This window comes from Peromyscus eremicus, unplaced genomic scaffold (genome assembly GCF_949786415.1).
Source record: "Peromyscus eremicus unplaced genomic scaffold, PerEre_H2_v1 PerEre#2#unplaced_143, whole genome shotgun sequence".
NCBI classification, from domain to species: Eukaryota; Metazoa; Chordata; class Mammalia; order Rodentia; family Cricetidae; genus Peromyscus; species Peromyscus eremicus.
Window position 1 is genome coordinate 47,112 of NW_026734381.1, and position 22,036 is coordinate 69,147.

General features: G+C 36.5%; 1 protein-coding gene across 1 annotated transcript in view; it reads right to left on the minus strand.

The window, feature by feature from the left end:
* Nucleotides 1-276: 276 nt before the first annotated feature.
* The window catches only part of LOC131901621 (sulfotransferase 2A1-like), a 29,145-nt gene continuing 7,385 nt past the window's right edge, over nucleotides 277-22,036 (minus strand). The window contains exons 4-6 of the mRNA XM_059252724.1: nucleotides 17,728-17,822; nucleotides 4,786-4,963; nucleotides 277-389 (exon numbers count right to left, since the gene is read on the minus strand). Coding sequence (XP_059108707.1) covers nucleotides 277-389; nucleotides 4,786-4,963; nucleotides 17,728-17,822 — 386 coding nt within the window. The remainder of the gene's footprint in view (nucleotides 390-4,785; nucleotides 4,964-17,727; nucleotides 17,823-22,036) is intronic.

Genomic DNA, 22,036 nt, shown 5'->3' on the forward strand with positions numbered 1-22,036 from the left:
CCATGTGCACGATGCACACCTACAACATGCACTTGTGAACACACACACACACACACACACACACACACATAGAGAGAGACTCATATAAAATAACCATCACTACGCCATTACTATGACCACTATTACTACTGCTATTATTACTACTAACACATTTTAGAAAAAAACCTACACAATTCAATAATAGGATGTATTCTATGACCGTATCCACTCAGTCACCTGTACAAGGACAGGAAAATAAACACCAGTGTCCATATAAGTTTTTAAAATTTTAAAAATTTATTTCCATGGAAACAGCCCTGGAGGAAAACCAGCCATTTTCTCCTGGAATACTTTATCAAAGGTTTCAGCTTGAGCTACTGTAAAGTGATTCTTCCAGTCCCCAGCCACACCTGGAAAATGTGAAGCAGACACAGAGATGGGTTAATGATGATTGTAAATCTGCTCTCATTCCTTTATTCACATGATTTTTCCATCAGCATAAGTAGGAACACACAGTCAATAGTCAATAAAGTAGAACTAACAGTTACTCTATGGAGAACAATTCTTATGCTTTGAAAAGAATGCAAACAGACTTGTACCTCTGTGTAAGTAATGTCAACCATCTCTTATACCAATTTTTCAACTCCACAATATATAACAACATGGACACTGGATCTATATTTTTAATGTCTAGATTATTTCTCCTTCTCACTAGACATGCTTCCATCATACTATCGAGCCCAACAGAGTTTCATATCTCAATTACCCAAACACACTTAAATTGTTCTTTCTTCCTTTTAGGGTTAACTTATAACTGTTCTGCAAACTATACCAGCAACTTTTAAAACACCTTTTAAAATTAATTCTAATTATGTGTCTGTAGCTGCATATGAATGCACATGCCTGCAGAGGTTGAAGATATCAGATACCATGGAGCTGGATACACACACAGTGGTGAGCTCCAAATCAGTCATCTTGATATTTCCATCAGATACAACAGACACAAAATACTGCCTGCTGAGTGCATCTCAGGATGTCTGTTTTCAGTCAGTATGGAGTTTGCTGATGCGTGAAAATGATTTCATTCCCAGTATTTTTTTAACCATGCCTTGGTTCTCATAACCACATTCTAGGAGGTTTTAGGCTTGGACATAGAGATCTCCTATAGTCACATTGTATTATGTGTTCCTTAACCATGAAGTGCTGATGAGTTCCACATAGTTACTTCTTTTTCTTCTGTTTCCCTATTTTTGTGATGGTGACCCTCTCTTCCTATCTTCTCTCCATGTAGAATTCTACAGGCCCTCTCCTTGCTGTATTTTATTTCATAGCTGTGACACTTTGATGAATTTCCTCTTTTTCAACATGCTTGAAATATGCATCTAATATATTTGAAAAGTAAAGTATTTCTTAAATTATCAGAGGCTTCATTTATTAAAGTGTATCAGACATACAAAAACATTCTCAGTATGGAATTATTGAAAGGATTAGTGAATGAGTAAGAAAGATAGTGGCCTTGTTACCATTTTGCTGATGAAAAAAATTTAGTCCTTGAGAACTTGCAGTACAGTGATGCATGTAGATTTGAAGCCAAAAAGACTGACCACAGAAGTCATGTTTTTTTGTTGTTGTTGGGTTTTTGGGGTTTTTTTTGTTTGTTTGGTTTTTGGGTTTTTTTTTTTTGGTTTTTTCGAGACAAGGTTTCTCTGTGTAGCTTTGCGCCTTTCCTGGAACTCAATTGGTAGCCCAGGCTGGCCTCGAACTCACAGAGATCCACCTGGCTCTGCCTCCCGAGTGCTGGGATTAAAGGCGTGCGCCACCACTGCCTGGCTAGAAGTCATGTTTTTTTTCCTTACTAAAATACAATATTTGTGTATCACATAAGTTAACTTTAAATGCCCAGTTGTACACATTAAAGAAAATATAAATATTGATACACAATAGTCAAATAATATACCATTACTTGTGATGACTGTAAGAGTGTCATCTATTAATACTGGAATCTATCAATGCCCATTGCTACTTTCAGCTTCATTATTATACTCATTAGTGAAACAAGTTGTGTTATTGTATTCCACAGTAATCTTGAATCTCATAAGCCAGACTGGATGCTGAGCTATCAGAATCTCAGCAAATTCACTATGTCTGCAAATGGAATGAATCAATCCAGATGAGAGAATCATGTCTGTGGAGTGTACTCATGAAGTTCTCAGTCCAACTATCTCAAAATCTTGTGTACCTTTCATGCATGTATTTTTCTTCAGTGCTTCGTTCTAAAAACCTCCTGAAACTCTGATGTGTCCAGGGTCAGCAAAACCCTAATGCACAGTGGCTTAACTCCTGTTGGAAAGGAACTTCCTCCTAGTTTCAGAGGCTGCAAGTCTCATAAAATGTTGTTTTTCATACCCTCCTGGATTTTTTGACCTGTAGATAGTGGGCTTCTCCATAGGTCTTCCCTCTGTTTCTCAGATTAATATCTTTTTTGTACACCAGAGAAAATGATTACTGACTCAAGTACTCTGTCTAGTAAATATCTACTGTGAACTAATGAGGGTCAAAACCTTTGTAGTTTGTCAGAAGACATTTCCTCCCATGTGTCTTGATTGTGACAATGTCTTTATCAAAGTTATGTCAACTAAACAGAACAACACTCCGGTCTGTATTTCATGAAGTATCTAAATATTGAATCATAATGACCAAGTTGTTTGTGGAAAATTGTTCACTGGAGCTTTAAACTAAATTAATCCTATCTAGCCTGATAAGTGAGTCTCCCAGGTAAATATTAGCTCTTCAGATTATCTCTCTAGAGGCAAGGAAATGTATCTCTCTGGTGTCCTGAGAAAAACAACTAAAGGACAATAAAAAGTTGAGAGAACTCCTCTTGTTCAAAGCTAGTATAACATTTAACACAATTTTTCATGCATTATGATTTAAGGATTCGGTCTATTGGTAAGTAATGAAATAAATTTTAGAATTAATCTTTGATATGCTCATACTTTCCATATTAAGCAAAGGAATCAATCTAATGTAGGAATTAAGAAGATCAACATTTTCCTCATTCTTCTTATTCTTTTCAAAATGTTTCCCAACATATGCATCTCAGCAACTTCTGCACTGGAGTCATGAATCAGGGTGAGGGGTGCAATGAAGTTTGTCTCCCCCTTCATTGACCTGGTTTCTTGTGGGATTCATGGCTTATAGTGGGTTTAATACAAGGAAAACAATTTCTCAGAATAAAAATTATCTTCAAATACACAAGAAATGGGTGTCTTATATGATCACTATGATAATTAAAGCACATATGAATTTAGGGCCATATCCTGTTTTTTGAAATAACTATTATATTTTTCTCCTAAAAATATAATACATGAAAATACTATGTTTTAGAAAAGACTAAACTAAAATCCCAATGTGGTCTCATTCTGGAAAAACATAGCTGGAAAAGAGGAAAGTACAGTTTTCTTCATGTAATTTTGTTCCAAACTCTATTTCATCTATTCCAGTGCGTCTCAGATAAAACTTTTGTTAGATTCAGTAGTCTGTCTCTATTAAACAAGCCACCGTTTTGTTTTGGCATTTCATTGAAGCCATTTTGTACACATACTCTTTTATCTCTGCCAAATTATTATTTACTTCAGGAAATCCAATATTGGGCTATTTCTTCTCTTACTTGAGGTCTTCAGTTCTTGTACAGAGAACTCTATCTTCATAGATTCTGGAGCACAGGAGTCTGAGGTTATGGGTCAATGGCAGTGGACCCTACCATAGGCCTCAGTCCTTAGTGTACAGATGACCATTTTCTTGAGTTGACATTTTGTGTGCCCAAATCTGAGTGTAATTTCCTCTTGTGAGGATACCAGGAGTACTGAATTAAATGCAATACACTAATGACTTTAACTTACTTATCTCTATCTATACTCCTGATGTCCTTAGAGTCTTATGATCTGATCTTCACACTGTAGGTTGGAGGTTGACTGAAGATTAAGAATAAAGCATGTAAGTAATTAGAAGAGGAAAATTAAACCTGTAACTCTCTACTTTCTGCATTTATATCCAAGTTTTTTAGTCATCCCCAAATACCTCACATCTATCTCATTCCTTCTTCAGCCCTGAGTCCCATCTCATCAATTATTCACTAATTTGGTGTGGTGTATTCTGGCAGTCACTCCTCAACTGCACAGCTATGAAACCATACCAACAATTTGCTCATAGCATAGAGAGGTGGCACAGACATAGAGAAGATGAGTATTCCCATTTCAAGGGAGACAATTCAGAAGAAAGACAGTAAATACGATCGTGAAGCAATCCAAATTGAGCTTGGCAAATGTCATATTTTAACACTGGATGATAATTCACTTAGTTCTTATAAGTTCTAATCTTAGCCTGCAGTGGATCAACAATCTTGACCTGTTGAACATCTTTTAGAGCAGTGAATGGAAGTGTATTTTGTGGTTATCATCCAATATATACCTTTGGTTCTTTCCATTAAACATTTTCTTAGAGTTTAGGGCTATGATACAGAAAGCCTAAGAAAGACAAACAAAAACATGTCTCTCATTTTCCATTGAGGATATTGGACACAACCCTCTAAAATCCCAAGATCATCTCCCAGAAAAAAAGCAATCTTTTCAGTGTTTCTGAAGTCCATGTCATCACCACAGAAAGATTCCACTGCAAGGTCTCTGAGAAACTATGAGAGATGAGCAACGACTATTGACATATTCACAACAATTTCTTACAGCTTCATTGGAACAAAAAACCCTTCCACTTATTCTTACATATTTTGGATATAAAGAGTTTCTTCACCTTTTCTCATGAGGGCCAAACCATTAATAATCACATCTTTAATGATGAGACTAAAATTAGACACATTTTTTTCTTTCATGGCTTGGAAGGAGCTGTACTTGAGGACCAGATCTAGCTCATCTGGCTCCAGTTTCCTTCCTAGGAAGTCACAGATCTTCTCTATGGTTCCCCTTGTACTCTAAAAGAAAAATCAAAACAAAAATGAGGGTAATAGAGAACTCTGAGAGAACAGATGCAGAGAAGGTAACTACAGATGGAAGATGGAAAAAGAAACATGAAGAATGAAATGGCATCATAAAATGAGAAAGTATTCAATGGGGTTTAGGAAAGAAACAGGCCTTGTAAAGAGGGCAAGAGTCACACATAACATTTGTATATTTAGTCAGCTTGCAATGTGACTGATCTCTGGCCCTTAAAATACAGAGGTTGCGATTTTTATTATGGGGGACTTAATATTAGATGGGTCTCACATAACTTAGGATGTCCCCAAATTTACATTGTATTGAATGAAGACCTTAAACTTCTGATCATCTTGTCTCTAACACTTTATTGGTGTATTCACAGGTGTATGCCAACCTACCTACTAAATGCAATGGGATTTTTGTCTTGAGACAGTATGCTATGGAGGGAGTCCTATCTGGTCTGATGCAAATTGCTGTGGAGACCAGACTGACCTCAAAACACAAAGAGGCTTTTCCCCTTAAGTGCAAGCATTAAAGGTATGCACCAAGATACCAAACCTGCCCTCAGTTTAACGATACTTATAGAAATACTTATAGACAGCAGTCAATGTGAGTGAAGGCAATATGCACAAATAATTTGATCGGGGTTCATGATACTTTTTCCTATGGGTAACTGAGCATAACACAGATTTAAAACACTTTCATAAAAATGTTCTCAATAATTTTTACTTGGGGCTACTGCCAATATTTTATTTTGTTTTGAATTATGATTTCATGCTGTTACTTAGATGGGCATCAAATTCACAACCTTTTTACCTCAGACCGCCCAGACTGGGATTATAACTGTGCACTGCCACAACTGGCTCACTTCTAGGAGTTACTCATAAGAATGCAAAATTTTGGAATAAGGAAGACTTTGCTTAGAATCCAAGCCCTACAAATGGGCTCATAAAGGAATTTTTGGCTCTAAACTTTTATTACATATTTTATCACAGACTCAGTTAATATTTAATGTAAAGGTAAACAACCATGGCAATAACTGAAAACAGTGCATTGAAAGGTTGCAAAGGAGACTTATGGGAAAATGAATAAGCATGCAGCAGAGGTGGGTAATGAAGTTTCCTGGGAAAAATTGAATTTTACAATGAAAAATTCAAGTATTCCTCAAAAGACAAAGTATCTGATGGATGGCTTTGCTTTTTACATGGAAAATTTCTTCCCCTGGAAGAAAAAATCAAGAGAGCAAATTATCTTGGAATGATTCAAATTTTCTGTTTTTGTTTATCCTTAATATATTTTATCAAAGATTATTTTTCTGACTCATGCCAGGGAAGTAGGTTGGCTGACCACATATTTCCTCCTTTTCCTCTTTTCTTCCAGTTCCAACTCCAAAGTCTCATACCAAGTTCTGCCACAGAATATCTGTGGCTACTCCCCCCATCTAGAGTGGATCCCAAAGAGCTTCTCCTCTTATCCTGACTCTTCCAACTCATAGGATTATCCCAAGCCCCTACTTCAACTGGCCCTCCTTGGGAACCCACAGATTACTCTGACCAGGGAATTGTAAGCTAACTATAGATTTTTGTCTCACTCTCCATTCCTTTGAGTCCCATCCCCCAGTGTTATCCCTAATTCTGCATCAAAACACCTACATCAGACACCTCCATCTCTAGTGGATCTCAGAGACCCTCCTAAATACTCATACCATAAATTGTTGATTGGTCCCACACCTCAAGTCAATCAACCATTTCCCAAGAACCCACAGGCAAAACTGGGCATGGAGGTAGTAGACTCAATGCAGAGCTTTATCTCTCCATTTCCTCCTCAAGTCCATTCTCCTAGTTTCACCCTCATCTCTGTGCAGAACACCTGCTATAGTCTCTCCCCAAAATTCCCCAATATAATGTGTATAACATAGGTCTTAGTCTCCAAAGTTCCTTCTACTTACTCATTGCTTTCCCCTCACCTCCAGATCAAGAAGACGCTCCATAAGAACCCACTTGTCACTCTGACCAGGAAAGGAAGTAGGCTAACTGTAGATCTTCACCTTTACCTGCATTATCCCAACTCTGATCATTCAGTTTCATTCAAAGCCTTATATCAAAATTGTGCTGTGGCCTATCCTCACTCAGTGCCCCCATTTCCAGGTGATTATCTATGCAGTTCCTGTGGAAAACTGCTTTCTTCCATCCTGGGGTCCTTCTTATTCTCCACTCATAAGTCATCACCTTTTCTAAGTGCTATGGAATATTCCTACACAGTGTGTAAATTATGCTCTAATTGATTTAATAACAAAGTTGACTGACCAATAGTCATGTGGTATAAGGTTAGGAAGTAAACCAAATTATGGAGGAGAAAAAGAAGGGCCAAGAGAGAGTAAGCCACTGAAAAAGTAAGATGTTACAGGCAGGTAAAGCCACAGGACATGTGGCAATACATAGATTAATAAAATGGGTTAATTTAAATGTAAGAGCTGGTTAGTAACAAGCCTGAGCTATTGGATGAGAATTTTGGAATGATCATAAGCTTCTGAGTGGTAATTTGAGAACTGGCAGGTGGGAAAGAAATGTCCATTTACATAGGGCACCCACGATTGGGCACATGTATCCATGTAAAGTGTGAGAGAGCTTAAAAAATGTTTCTAGACATACAAAAATGAAGCCAAGAGCAGCTTCATAGTTCATGCCTCTCATGTGAGCCACTGTACAGAGACACATCCTCTGGCTGTGACATGTGGGCTTGATCGGCAGCATAGGAAGTTCTCACAGTCTCACACAGGATGAGGTGCAGAGTGGCATTTCCCAGCCACATAGTAGGTGGCAGATTGAGGGTTTTTGCTCATAAAGACAGAAAGGTTTAGAAATACACAGTAAGTATAAATTCAGACAAAAATGCCTCTAAGTAGATTACAGTGTGTTTGAAAAATGTGTATAGGCTTGGGAGAAGAAGAAAAATGATAGAAACAGTCATAGATTAAAAATGATTTTAAAAGAATTAAGTAAAATTCTTAAAATTAGAGTAATAAAAATTATGATAAGCCATATATAGATCAGAAAACACTGAGAGTCTAAATTCTATATTATATTCTGTACTGTATTTAGATTTTTTGACTGTTAATGAGTGAAAAACAACTTCTGAAAGACATTTGATTTTGAAAGCTATTAAATTAAACCAACCTATATATTTTAAAATTATCTTGACTTCAAAATTAAAGTCAAAAGATATGTTAAATGTGGAAAAGTTGCACTTGTTTCCACAGAAAATAAGAGGCTATGGATTCATCCCAGGTCAAGGAAAATCAGGTTTGTTTGAAGAAAAACCCCTAAAATCCTGAATACAGAAATGAGAAAATAAACCTAAAGTAAATACAAGAAATATGATGTATGTTTTACCTGCTCAAACATAAAACAAAAAAATCTTTTTGGCTAGCCTGTGTACAATGCAAAGTTTGTATTTTTTAACTCAGGTATATATGTTACCTTTAAAAGATTACATATTTTCAGAACAAGGTGACAAATCACTAATAAAAATGTTCCAGATGATCCAACAACCAAAATAGCTTTACGATTGTTAGCTTAGATGATCCAGCCTCACAAACACTCCAGCCAAAACTTAACTATTATCTTGATTTCCTAGAGTCCCTGAAAGATTACCAGCACCCACCGATCAGCAGGAAGTAGTCTAGAAAATTACACCTACATTACCAAAATATTGGTTATAAATGTTTGTTTTCACTTAAGGAGGGTTGGTTCCAAATTGATATTGGTCATAATCAATCTCTTTCTAAAGAAGAAAGGGGATATGATACAGAAATTATGGGAAAAATGTTTGATTATTATGGGAAAAAAGTAGATTATGGAATTTCCTTTAATCTCCCTAAACAGTTGTTAATCTCTAAATATTAAACATTGGAATGAATTTTACATTATTTATACCAATTTATAGTTAATATTGATATAATGTATTATACACTTGTTTAAGGTATTTCTTATGCAACTCAATTATAAACGTAATATACAATAAAGAAATACAGATCAATAGTCATTTATAATAGTCAAATTTATAGACTTGTTAGTTCGATGTTCTAGGTATACAAACATGTATTACAAATAGATAGGTAATCTTCAAAAAGTTCAAAGAACTACAAAATATGGCATTCTAAATGTTTTAACAATTTAAGCTTTTCATGAAAGTGAGATGTGTCTGCCCTGGCAGCACCAATAAACTTCAGAATAGATGATGAACATCAAAGAAAATGTATGGATTAATAAAAATGGGTTAATTTAAATGTAAAAGTTAGACTTCAAACCAAAATCATTCAAAAGAAAAGGAGGAGGATATTTCATATTCATTAAGGGAAAAATCCACCATGATAACATTTCAATTCTTAACATCTATTCTCCAACTGCAACAGCACCCACATTTGTAAAAGACACATGACTAATATATAAACCAAACACCAAATCCCAAAATTAATAGTGAGAGACTTCAACAGATTATTCCTACAAGTGGACATGCCATCCAGAAATATTTAAACAGATAAATAATGGAATTAATAGACATTATGGCTCAAATTGACTGGAATATATATCTACAGGACATTTCACCCAAACACCAAAGGTTAAACTTATATCTCAGTCCCTTGTGGAACCTTTTCCAAAACTGTTCATATACTCTGTCATAAATCAAGTCTCTATAGATTAAAAAAAATTGAAATACCCCACTATATACTATGAGACCACTGTCAGTAAAATTTGCATTTTAAAAACAATATAAACTGTTGAAAGCCTATAAAATCATGAAAACTGAAAAACTCCCAACTGAATTAACAATGGGTCAAGAAAAAAATAAAGATTTCCTAGAATTCAATGAAAATAAACCCATGACCTACCCTAACTAATGGAACACAAATAAAGTATTTAATTATTAAAAGGAAGATTTGTAGCACTAAGACCCTGATTGTGGAAATAAGAGAATTCTCATACCAGAGACTTAAAAGCAAAATTAAAAGTTCTAGAACAATAAGAAGCAGACACAAATAGTAGAACAGACTTCAGGAAATAATCAAATAGAGGACTGAAATCAAAAATTAAAAACAAAGAGATCACCGGGCGGTGGTGGCACACGCCTTTAATCTCAGCACTCGGGAGGCAGAGTCAGGCGGATCTCTGTGAGTTCGAGGCCAGCCTGGGCTACCAAGTGAGTTCCAGGAAAGGCGCAAAGCTACACAGAGAAGCCCTGTCTTGAAAAAAAACAAAAAAATAAAAATTAAACAAAAATAAAAACAAAGAGATCAATGCAAAGAATCAATGAAACACAGAGTTGGTTCTTTGAAGAAAAACAACAAGATAGACAAACTCATATCCAAACTTACTAAAAGACAGAGAGAGAATATCCAAATTAACAAAATCATAAATGAAAAGAGAGACATAACAATAGACACCTAGGATATACAAGAAATCATTGGGCTATAAGTCAAAAATGTGTACACCGCAAACTTGGAAAATCTAAAAGAAGGGAACAATATTTGTGTTAGATATCACTTACTGAAGTTATATAAAGTTCAAAACAATTTATATAGATGCATAATCCCCAAGGATGTAGAAGCAGTCAATAAAAGTCTCCCAACCAATAGTAGCCCAGGGCTTGATTGTACATAATTTAGTACATAATTCTACCAGATGTTCAAAGAAGAGCTAATACCAATACTCCTCAAATTATTCTACCAAATAGAAATAGATGGAATATTGCCAATTTATTTATAAGGCTACAGTTACCCTAATATCTGAACCACACAAAGAATAAACAAAAATAGAATTACAGACCAATTTCCCTCGTGAACATAGATGAAAAATACTCAATAAAATACTCACAAACTGAATCCAAGAAAACAAAAAGATCATCCACCCTGATTAGGTGGGCTTCATCCCAGAGATGCAAGGATGATTCAATATACATTAATTTAATTTAATTTAATCCAGCATGTAGACAAACTGAAAGAAAAGCACCACAGGATTATCCTACTAGATGAAAAACAAAATCCTTTGACAAACAGGAACACCCCTTCGTGATAAATATCTTGGGGAGATCAGGAATATTGGGACATACCTAAACATACTAAAGGCAATATATTGCGACCAATAGCCAACATCAAATTAAATGGAGAGAAAGTCAAAGCAATTCCACAAAAATTAGGAACATGACAGGGCTTTCCACATCTATTTAGCATAGTACTTGAAGTGTTATCTTGCAGAATATGAAAACTTAAGAAGAATAATGGGAAACAAATTGCAGGTGATACAATAATATACTTAATCTACCCCAATAATTCTACCAAGGAACTCCAAAACTGATAAATATCTTAAGTGAAGTGCTTGGATACAAAATTAACTAAAAAAAATTCAGTATCACTCTCTATATAAATGATAATTGGCATGAGAAAGAAATCAGGGAAACAACACCCTATACTATAGCCACAAATAAGATAAAGATCTTGGTGTAACTCTAAGAAAGCAAGTTAAAAAACAGCATGAAAACAACCTAAAGACTCTGAAGAAAGAAATTGGAGAAGATATTAAAAGATGGAAATATCTCCTATGTTCATTGATCATCAGGTTTAACATAGTAAACTGGATAGCTTATCAAAAGCAATCTACAGATTCAATGCAATATCCATCAAAATTCCAACACAATTCTTTACAGAAGTTAAAATAATAACAATACTCAACATTGTATGGAAAAATAAAAATAAACTGGATAGCTAAAACAATCCTGGACAAGAAAGTAACTTCTGGAGATGTCACTGTCCCTGATTTAAAGCTGTACCACAAAGCAATAGTAATAAACCTCACATGTTACTGGCATTAAAAGCAGACAGATTGTTCATTGGAATAAGATCAAGGACCCAGAAGTAAATACATACACCTGTGAACATTTGATTTTTGGCAAAAAACCACAAAATTATACCATGTAAAAATTAGCATTTTCAACAAATGGCATTGGTAAACCTGGATGTTTGCATGTATAGGAATGTAAATAAATCCATATCTATCATTGTACAAAAATGAAGTCCAAGAGGATCAAAGACCTCAACAAAAATCCAGATACACTTACCTGATAAAAGAGAAAGTGGGATGTAGCCTTGTAGACATTGGAACAAGAGACACATTTCTGAGCAAGACGTTAATTGAGCAGGTACAAAAACTGACAATTAACAAATGGGATCTCATAAAACTGAAAAACGTGTGTAAAGCAAAGGAAACTGTCAATAGGACAAAAGGCAACTCACAGAATTGGGAAAGATTTTAACCTGTTCTACATCTGACATAAGTGTGATACCTAAAATATACAAAGAACACAAGAAACTAGATACCAATAAAATTAATAATCCAATTTAAAAATAAAGTACAGATCTGAACAGAGGATTCTCAATAGGGGAGTATCAAATAGATGAGAAATAGTCAAAGAAATATTCAAACCTTAGCCATCAGGGAAACGCAATTAAAGACAACACTGAGTTTTATCTTACATCTGTCAGAATAGCTAAGACCAAAATTACCATTGACAGATTTATGATGAAGAGCACATGGAACAAGGGGAATGCTCCTCCACTGCTGGTGGGAGTGCAAACTTATACAGCCACTTTGGAAATAAATATGGCAGTTTCTAAGAAATTTGGGAATCAATCTACCTCAAGACTCAGTTATACCATACCACTCCTGGACTTATGCCCAAAGAACACTCAATACCACAAGGACACTTGTTCTATCATGTTTATAGAAGCTTTATTTGTAATAATCAGAAGTTGTAAATAACCTCAATAGAAAAATGGATACAGAAAATATGGCATATTTACATAATGGAATACTACTCAGTTGTTAAAAACAATGGCATCATTAAATATGAATCAGTGGAAGTAGAAAAGATAATCCTGAGTAAGGTAATCCAGACCCAGAAATACAAGAATGGTATGTACTCAATCATATGTGACTATTATGTAGAAAGTGAAGGAGAACCAAGCTACAACCCACAGAGCAGAGAAGATAAATAGCTAGGTATGCTCAAGGGGGTATGCATGAGTCTCACTGTGAAGAGGTTAAATGGAGATTGATAGTGGATTATGGGAAGAATATAGAAGGGAGAATGGAGATGGGAACAGGAGGGATCATGTGTGTGAAGGATGGGTTGAGAGAGAACTAAGAGAGACACTGGAATCTGGGAGCATCTCAGGGATAAGATGAAAACCTAGAGCAATGGAAACTTTCATGAATCTATGAGGTTGACCAATTAACACATAATATGGCAATTGTACTGGCCATCTCTTATGGCAAGATGTCCATTGGAAGGACTGGGCCACTAACCCAGCCACAAAGCCTTCTACCTACAATCTGTCCTGCCAACAGTGACTTAGGTAAAGATGTGGCAGAAATTGGGGGAGTGAACAACTAATGACTGGCACAGATGCCAACCCATATCTTGAGAGGGGCTCCCCTCTGAGGGTCAGGATCCAGAGCAGTTTAACCCAGAGTCTTAGGATAGAACCAAATATGAATGGCAAAATGTCAATGAAATGATTCCTAATGATATTCTGCTATTCTCAAAGATTGATGTCTAGTGTAACTGTCATCACAGAGGCTTTACAACAAAGCAACTCATGGAAAAATATGCAGAGAACTACCCTACATGCAAACATTAGGTGGAGCTCACAGTATCCTACAGAAGAGGGTAAGGCTGGATTTTAGGTCCCAGTGATATCAAACACACCAAAAGAAAACCCACAGACTAAACTAACCTGGGCTCATAGGGGCCCACAGAGACTCAACCAACAATAAAGGGCCTGCATGAGACTGATATAGGTGCTGTTCATATATATTACAGTTGTGTTACTTAGTGTTCATGTGACACTCCTAATAATGAGAGCAGAGGATGTCTCTGACAATTTTGCCTCCTTTTGACACCCATTGTTCCTACCAGATTACCAGATCCAGCCTTAATAGAAGAGAAAGAGATTAGTTGCCCTTCTATTCGATGTACCATGGCTGGCTGATATGATTGGGAGGCCCAGCTGTATTGAAGAGTAACAGTGTAAGGGAATGGAATGGGTTGGGGTTAGTGGTGGAAGAAGTAGGAATAGGAGAGTGAGGGAAATTTTGGTTTGGACAAAAAAACCAATAAATAAATAAATAAATAAATAAATAAATAACTAAATAAATAAATAAATAAATAAAGCAAAAATAAATCATGAACATAATTCACTAACCTGAAGAAGGAGATGTCCATCAAAGTAAAAAAAAAAAAAAACTTACAGAACACAAAATAGACTATAACAGGAAAGAAAGGCCCTTTAGCCTATAATAATAATGAAAAAAAAACTAAGCCTAGAGAACACATTACAGGTGGATAGGCAAGGCTTGAAATGGGATGATTAAATGGGGAGCAGGAAAAGAGAGGGACTTGAGGGAGAGAGGGAATATGAGGAGTGACAACTAAAATTAAGGAATATTTGAGCAAATATATGGAAACCTAGTACAATAAAAACTTCTTAAAATATATACATAAGTGATGGCAATATAAATAATATTATCAATTAATGAGAGAGATAGTATTCCAAATGACAATCTCTTGTTACCAAAGGAAGCTTCCATTTCTGGTATTGGGTTACATCTAATTGAGTTCTTGGCCAAAGAGATTCCATGGGAACCCCTAACACAGGCCATTGCCAAGACTATAGGTTGCTCTCCACAGACTGAAAGCAAGGACTCATTGCTGAAGACAACATCTTTATCACTCATCGAACATGGAGATGTTGATTACATACAGATTTCAGCTCTGCATTCCGTAATCTTTGTTAAAAGAAGGTACTCTGCAAACTGTCAAAAGATAAATGCAAACATGAAGCCAGCCACAAATCCTCTGATCTACAATTGTGTCCTACCTGAGAGATATGCTGGAGTAATGGTGGCACAAAGCTCATAGGAGGAAATAACCAATAATTTATTTTACTTAAGTCCCACTCCATGAGATGGAACCCATACCTGACACTGCTTTGCTGACCAGAGACTAGATACCCTGGGAGCCTAGGGTAAAAGTAACTAATGCTGATCTAACAATTTAGTGACAAAATGACTCCTAACGATATACTACTATGCTCAGATTTGTGCCTTGTTCAGCCATCATCAGAGAAGCTTTCTCGTGAAGCTGGCAAGAACAAATAAGAGACCCTCAGACAGACATTACACAGAGTGGATGTTTTTGAACAAATCAGTTCTTAATGGTATGTTTCCACTAAATCCCTCACTCTATAGCTCATAGAACTCCTCAGAAGAAGAAGAAAGTGTAAGAGTCAGAGAGGAGGGAGGACATGAAGAAAACAAGACCCTCCACATCAGCATGAGAAAAGCACGTATGAAGCTACATTCTGAAGCATGCTGCACTGTGCTCCATGTCTGCACCAGTTCTCTGCTCTATATTAGAGTTTGCACTTTCATGATTTTATGGGCTTCCCAAGTGTTCAAACATATGGGTCTGTGATTTTTGTGCCATTTTTTGTGATGCTTTTGTTCTGTTGATTTGTCTTGTCCAACTCTAAGGTGATAGTATTCTTTCATCATATTGTATTTTATTTTGTTATCCTTTTATAAAGGAATGAATGAATGAATGAATGATATTCTAGCCACTAGGATAAAAGTTAACACCTTAACTGTCATTTGTACCTGCTGGGAGAGGGAATGTCAGGTTTCTCCACTACAATGCCCCTGTATATATTTAGTACTCCAGGGCAGTCTTCATGTTCAGGAGTAATTGACCTACATATAATAGACTCCACAGTTTTGTGTGTGTTTTGGGGATGCTTTCATTTGGTTACAGCTGGTGTTTTTATTTTTCCTTTTTTTATTATTAGAAATTTTCTATCCATTTTACATACCAACCACAGATCCCCTTTCTTTCCTTCCTCTGACTCCCTAGCCTCCCCTCTCTAACCCCCATTCCCACCTCCTCCAAGGCAAGGTCTCCCATGCGGTGTCAGCAGGGTCTGATACACACAGTTGAGGCAGGTCCAAGCCCCTGCTCCTGCACCAAGGCTGTGTAAGTTGTCCCACCATAGGCAGTGAGCTCTATAAAGGTTGCTCATACACAAGAGATGGATCCTGATCACACTGTCAGGGTCCCATTAAGCAACAAACTACACAAATGTCTGTCTATAAAAAGGGCCTAGAACAGTCTCATGGTGCTTTTCTCTTTTGATATTGTTTTCATTTGGGGACTTTTTTTTGACAAAGAATTTAAATTTGGGTGGGTGAGGAAAGGGAAATAATTCTGAAGGAATTGTAGGAGGGAAAGAATATGATCAAAATATATTTAAATTGCCCAGCATGGTGGCACACACCTTTAATCCCAGCACTCGAGAGGCAGAGGCAGGTGTATCTATGTGAGTTTAAGGTCAGCCTGGTCTACAAGGTGAGTTCCAGGGCAGTCCAGAAAAACCAAATATATGTGTGTGTGTGTGTGTGTGTGTGTGTGTGTGTGTGTGTGTAAAAATTTACAAATTGTTTTAAACAATAAAAAATATAATAGGGAAATCAATACAAAAAAGTTACAACTACCAGCTGCCTTCGTTGTCACCAGAGTCTACTTCTATAAGGTAAAGAGTGGCTGTAAGATTCCTTCTCCTCCTTAACTAAATTTTTGAAGAATTCTAAGGTGGGAAAGTTTATTTTTCTGACAAACTGTTTGCTCAGTGCATTTTTTTTTGCTCAGTAAAAATTACAATTGATATTTTTATCTGTGATATGTAAATGTGTAAATGATGGTTACTTTTCACCTATAACTTCCAAACTATTTAAATTTTTGGGTTGTTGATCAAATGAGAATACTGTTTTGCTTATATGTTTGGTTTCATTATTATGTGCCCATCATTAGAGGCAGGATTTTTTAATAAAATGAACATAAAATACACAAATGAACTTCAAAATTAGTTTCCTTAATGGTCTTTTGAAACAATGTCTCTTGTAGCCAAGGTCTCACACACACCAGACAACCAAGGATTACCTAGAGTTCTATCTTGCAATGCATGGTTTAGAGTTATGTGACACTCTTCCAAGATATGTAATTTTTTATTTTTTAAAATAAGAGATATTTGAGACACATACATATTATTAAGGATATTTATAACCTTCAGCAGTTCATTTCAGTGAAATGAAACCTGCAAAATCATATAAGGTTAGGGGCTATCTGAGTATTAAGATATATTTCATTACTTAATGTTAATACATTTTAGATATTATCTTCTAAAACTTTTGAAATTTCTCGTGTGTTCTAGCTAACCATGTGGAACCCTCTGTACTGCTGAGCACAGGACACCAACCTCCCTGACAGATTGCATGCCTTTGCCCTCTTGTTTTCACCAAAGGGAGATGGCATTCATTTGGACACACCAGTGAAATGACACTGTTTACCCCTTCCCCATTGACCACTGTGTTATTAGCTGTATCGAATGTGGTGTATAGACAGAACTGGAAAACCAGTAGAACAAGTTTGAGCTACCACACCCTACTTCAGGGTCAAGTAGGGTGGACAAGGAGGCTGAGAGGAAATGCCAGATGCAGGCTAATAAAAGACATAGGGTGTAATCTCATATTTAGTGACTTTTCATGAGCCTACCACTGATAGAGTAGGTACAATGGGAATCCTGAGGAGTGTGGGATGCTGTATGGGGTGAAATGCTAATGGATTGTGTGATTGCTGTAAGAATGACAGTTACCTTTTTCATGTCTTCATAGCTCAGTACCAGGAAGTTGTCCCTTTCTCTCATAGACAGCCAGGAACAGGTGTGCTCAAACCATGATCCATATGGCACTGTGTGAATGGAGTAGAGAAATATTGATTACAAATAATCTAACTGAGGTCTACCTGATATTCTTCTCTTCTCTGCAAATGAGAGGCAGCTTTACAAAAAAATCCAGTATTTACATAATTCAGTGTGATATTTTGCCTGTGGCCATGTCATAGAATCAGCAGCTGGCAACTGAAGTGTAGGTGGTTAGTTTACCAGGAAGCAAAGCTCAGATGAGTGAGTCTTAGATAGGCAAGACCTTGATGGCTTTGGCCCCAGAATGTCTCTTGCCATTGATGCTGTGCTGTTACATGCTTACCATTGATATTTTCCTCTGTTTTTTTCATGGTATGAATGGGTGTGGGGAAATCCCCACTGCCCTTAATTTATTATGACTATCCAGTGGAAATATCCCATTCTCCTGGGCATTTCTATCAGTGGATTATTATAAAGATGATTTCCTCCTAAGCTATTCTATTTAAAGCAAAGATTTTATACAAAATAATAGTATAAGGTTAAATGGAATTTTGATTATTGAGGGTTTTTAATATAGTAACTGATTGTGATAGAGGTTAGCTTAGTAGAAAAACTAATAAAGTCAAAAGCAAGATATGGTGTTTCCCTGCCCCTGACAAATCAGGGGCTGCAGAGGATAGAAAATAAGAACAAGGAAATGTCACACAGCTAGTTTTTCTTGAGGATTCATATAGACTGTGGCTTAGGTTAATGATTAAATAAAATAATTCTTTTGTAGAATATTATTTTAAGGTGTGTTACCTTTGCTTAGGTTGCATTTGTTTAACTCTGTGAAGTTGCGTTATGGTACCTGTCTAAACACCTGATGGTCTAATAAAGATCTGAAGGCCAATAGTGAGGCAGGAGAAAGAACAGAAGGGGCTGGCAGGCAGAGAATATATAGAAGAATACTGGGAGTAAAAAAGACCAAGAAATGAGAAAGAAGAAGGGGAACATCAGGGTTCAGCCACTCAGATACATAGCCAGTCCCAGTAGGAGTAAGAGTAAGATTTATAGGTGTAAGAGAATGGGAAAATCCCAGAGGCAAAAGGTAAATGGAATAATTTAAGTTAAGAAATTCTGGCAAGAAACAAGTCAAATTTAGGTCGGATATTTACAAGTAAGCAAAAGCCTCCTTATGTGATTTATTTTGGAGCTGGGTATTAGACCACCTAAAAGAGTGAAAAATAAACAGCATAGTTGTGTCCCAGAAGTTAAGCTAGCTCAAATTCTTTTAATCTTAATGTTGAGATATGTGTTCATTGACTTAAGTGAGCATCATAGCTAAAACAAAGCTTCCAATATGACTTACAGATAGGATGAGATATTTTTATTAATAACTTTGAGATGAAAAACCTGAAGAAACCATATAAAGTTTAGAAGAGCACATAGTTGTGTGAGGGACTCATTGAGGTCAAGAAACAAGAACAAAGCAGCTTGGTTATTATTAGCAGATGGATTATTCTTGTTAGGATAGGTTGGTAATTAAAGATGAAGATTAATACCCTAATTCTTTAAATCCTGATAATTCAAAGATGGTGATTAATTAATGCCCATTTCTGCCATCTTCTTCCTAATACAAACAAAGCTATTGATGAATAAAGATACACTCTGAGTATTTAATAGACAGAAGACTGATTGTTTTTCATATATAATAATTTTGGTTTGTGATTCTTTCAAGATTCTTTATAAGATTACCATTTGAGATAAGTAATGAAATGACTGACCCTTCCTTTGTAACCACAAAATCCAGCTTGCCAGTAAAAGACTGGCTGAGAAATATATCTTACTTGCTTTTATTCTGTTAATCTATACCAAGTTGCTGGATATGAATGTATGAGAGTTCTTGGGATAATTTGTTTTTCATCTAAAACATGTAATATGTAGGATGTTTAATCATTTAAGGGAAATTGGAAATCATGATTTCTAACTGTATTCATTGTAATCATTCACTTGAAAAATAGAATGAAATCACATTGCAATTTTTATATTGCCTGAGAAATTTTGTTGATACATAAGCAGTAAGAGAAAAATAAAGAACAAACAGAAAATGATGGAGAAATACAAATGTTTGTGTATGTTTCCTCCTTTTTTGCTGTCCCAAGAGAGTTAAATTTAGTCCTCTCTCTGTCCCCAACAAATTTAGTTTTACTCCCTCAGACAGAAAATTCAAGTTAAGTGATTAGTTTGCTGACACCATAACTTCCCATTCATTCCTTGAGTTCCTGAAGGCTGGTCTTCATGGCAATGATAACATTTGTCACACACATACACACATACACAGAGAGAGAGAGAGAGTAAATAAGTAGATAAAATTTTGTTCATTAGTAAACTCATCACCTTACAGATTTATTTCTGATGCCATGAGGAGACATCCAAAAGGCAAACAGCAGTGACAAAGGCTTGAGTTGGTAAAATGTGATCAAAACAATACAGGAAGCCAGAGGGTTCTGAGCATGTCCAGGTTGGGACTTTTTATTACCATCATGTCTGGCAAGCTCTATTAACCCCTTCTGAGGGAGATCTCTACCCACTAACAACCACCTCTAAGGTTCTACAACTTGTGGATAGTGACTCTTTAAGACCAGAGACTCTAAAACACCGACAGCTAGAGACGTTCAAGTCATAGCCTTCCACATTCAACCCAATGCTTCATTTACATTCCTAGTACTACTGTGATGTGTTTTCAATAGTCAGAGTGTCCTAAGTGTTCCTGGTCTAGTTATGTTGTCTCTTCATGTCTCACCCTCCATTGAGGGCTTGCATTGTTCCCCATTATCTGAAGAACCAACTGAATCAAGTCAGGAGAGAAGGTAAGACTTAAGCCAGTGTCAGAGCAGTAGGATACATGAATTCAATGAATCTAAATTTTACTGAAACCTGGTGGTGGTAAAGGATCTACAGAGAAAGTGTAGAGATAAAGTGAATTGCATAATATATGAGACAATTAAGTCCCTCAAAGAGACTGAAAGCTGGGCTCAGGTGATGGCTCAATGGAAATCAATTGCCTTGTATGTCACAAGACCTGTGCTCATTGCATGAGTTGGCTGTTTGAAACCTGGGGCCTATGCAGGGTTGCTTGGCTTGGCCTGGGAGGAGGGGACTGGACCTGCCTGGACTGAGTCTACCAGGTTGATCTCAGTCCTCAGGGGAAGCTTTGCTCTGGAGGAGGTGGGAATGGGGGGTGGGCTGGGGAAAAGATGAGGGGGGTGGGAGGGGAGAACAAGAGAATCCGTGGCTGATATGTAGAACTGAATTGTATTGCAAAATAAAAATTAAAAAAAACAAATTTAAAATAGTTTAATTGGCAATAATAAAAATATCTGTAACATCAAAAAAAATGTCCCATATAATGTTTGAATACTTGGTTCGCAGATGGTGTATATTTTGGGAAGATCAGCAAGTATGAACTTGCTGGAGGAAATATGTCTCTGGGGTGGAATTTAAGGTTTCAAGGACTAGGACTGTTTCAAGTGCTCTCCTTCTGCCTCCTGTTTGTGGGTTGAGGTGTGAGGTCTTAGGTGTTACCCCCATGCCATGCCTGTCTCCTGGTGCCATGCTTCCTATAATGGTGATGATAGACTCTTATCACTCTGGAACCATAAGCTCCAAACAAAGCATGCCTTCAATAAGTTGCTTTGTTCATGGTGTTTTATCACAGCAATAGAAAAGTAATGAATACACCAAGGATGCAAAGTCCTCATTACTGAAAACCTCAATACACTGAAGACAGAAACTGATGCAGATGTTAGGAGATGGAAAATGTTCCCATGGTCACAGACTAGAAAAATCCATGTTATGAAAATGCCCATCCTAGCAAAAGCAATGAGCAGACTCAATATAATACCAATCAAGATTTTAGTATTATCCACAGAAATAAAAATAATTAACCTTCAAATTGATACAGAATGGTTGAATGCTCACTCCTAAGTGCAACATTACAGAACTGTCTCTAATGCTCAGGGATCATTGCAGGGTTGCTCTGATTGGTTGGTAAATAAAACACTGATTGGCCAATAGGCAGGAGGAAGTATAGGCGGGACAAAGAGGAGAATAAAGCTGGGAAGTGGAAGGCTGAGTCAGAGACACTGCCAGCCGCCACGATGACAAACAGCATGTGAAGATGCCGGTAAGCCACGAGCCACGTGACAAGGTATAGATTTATAGAAATGGATTAATTTAAGCTGTAAAAACAGTTAGCAAGAAGCCTGGTACGGCCATA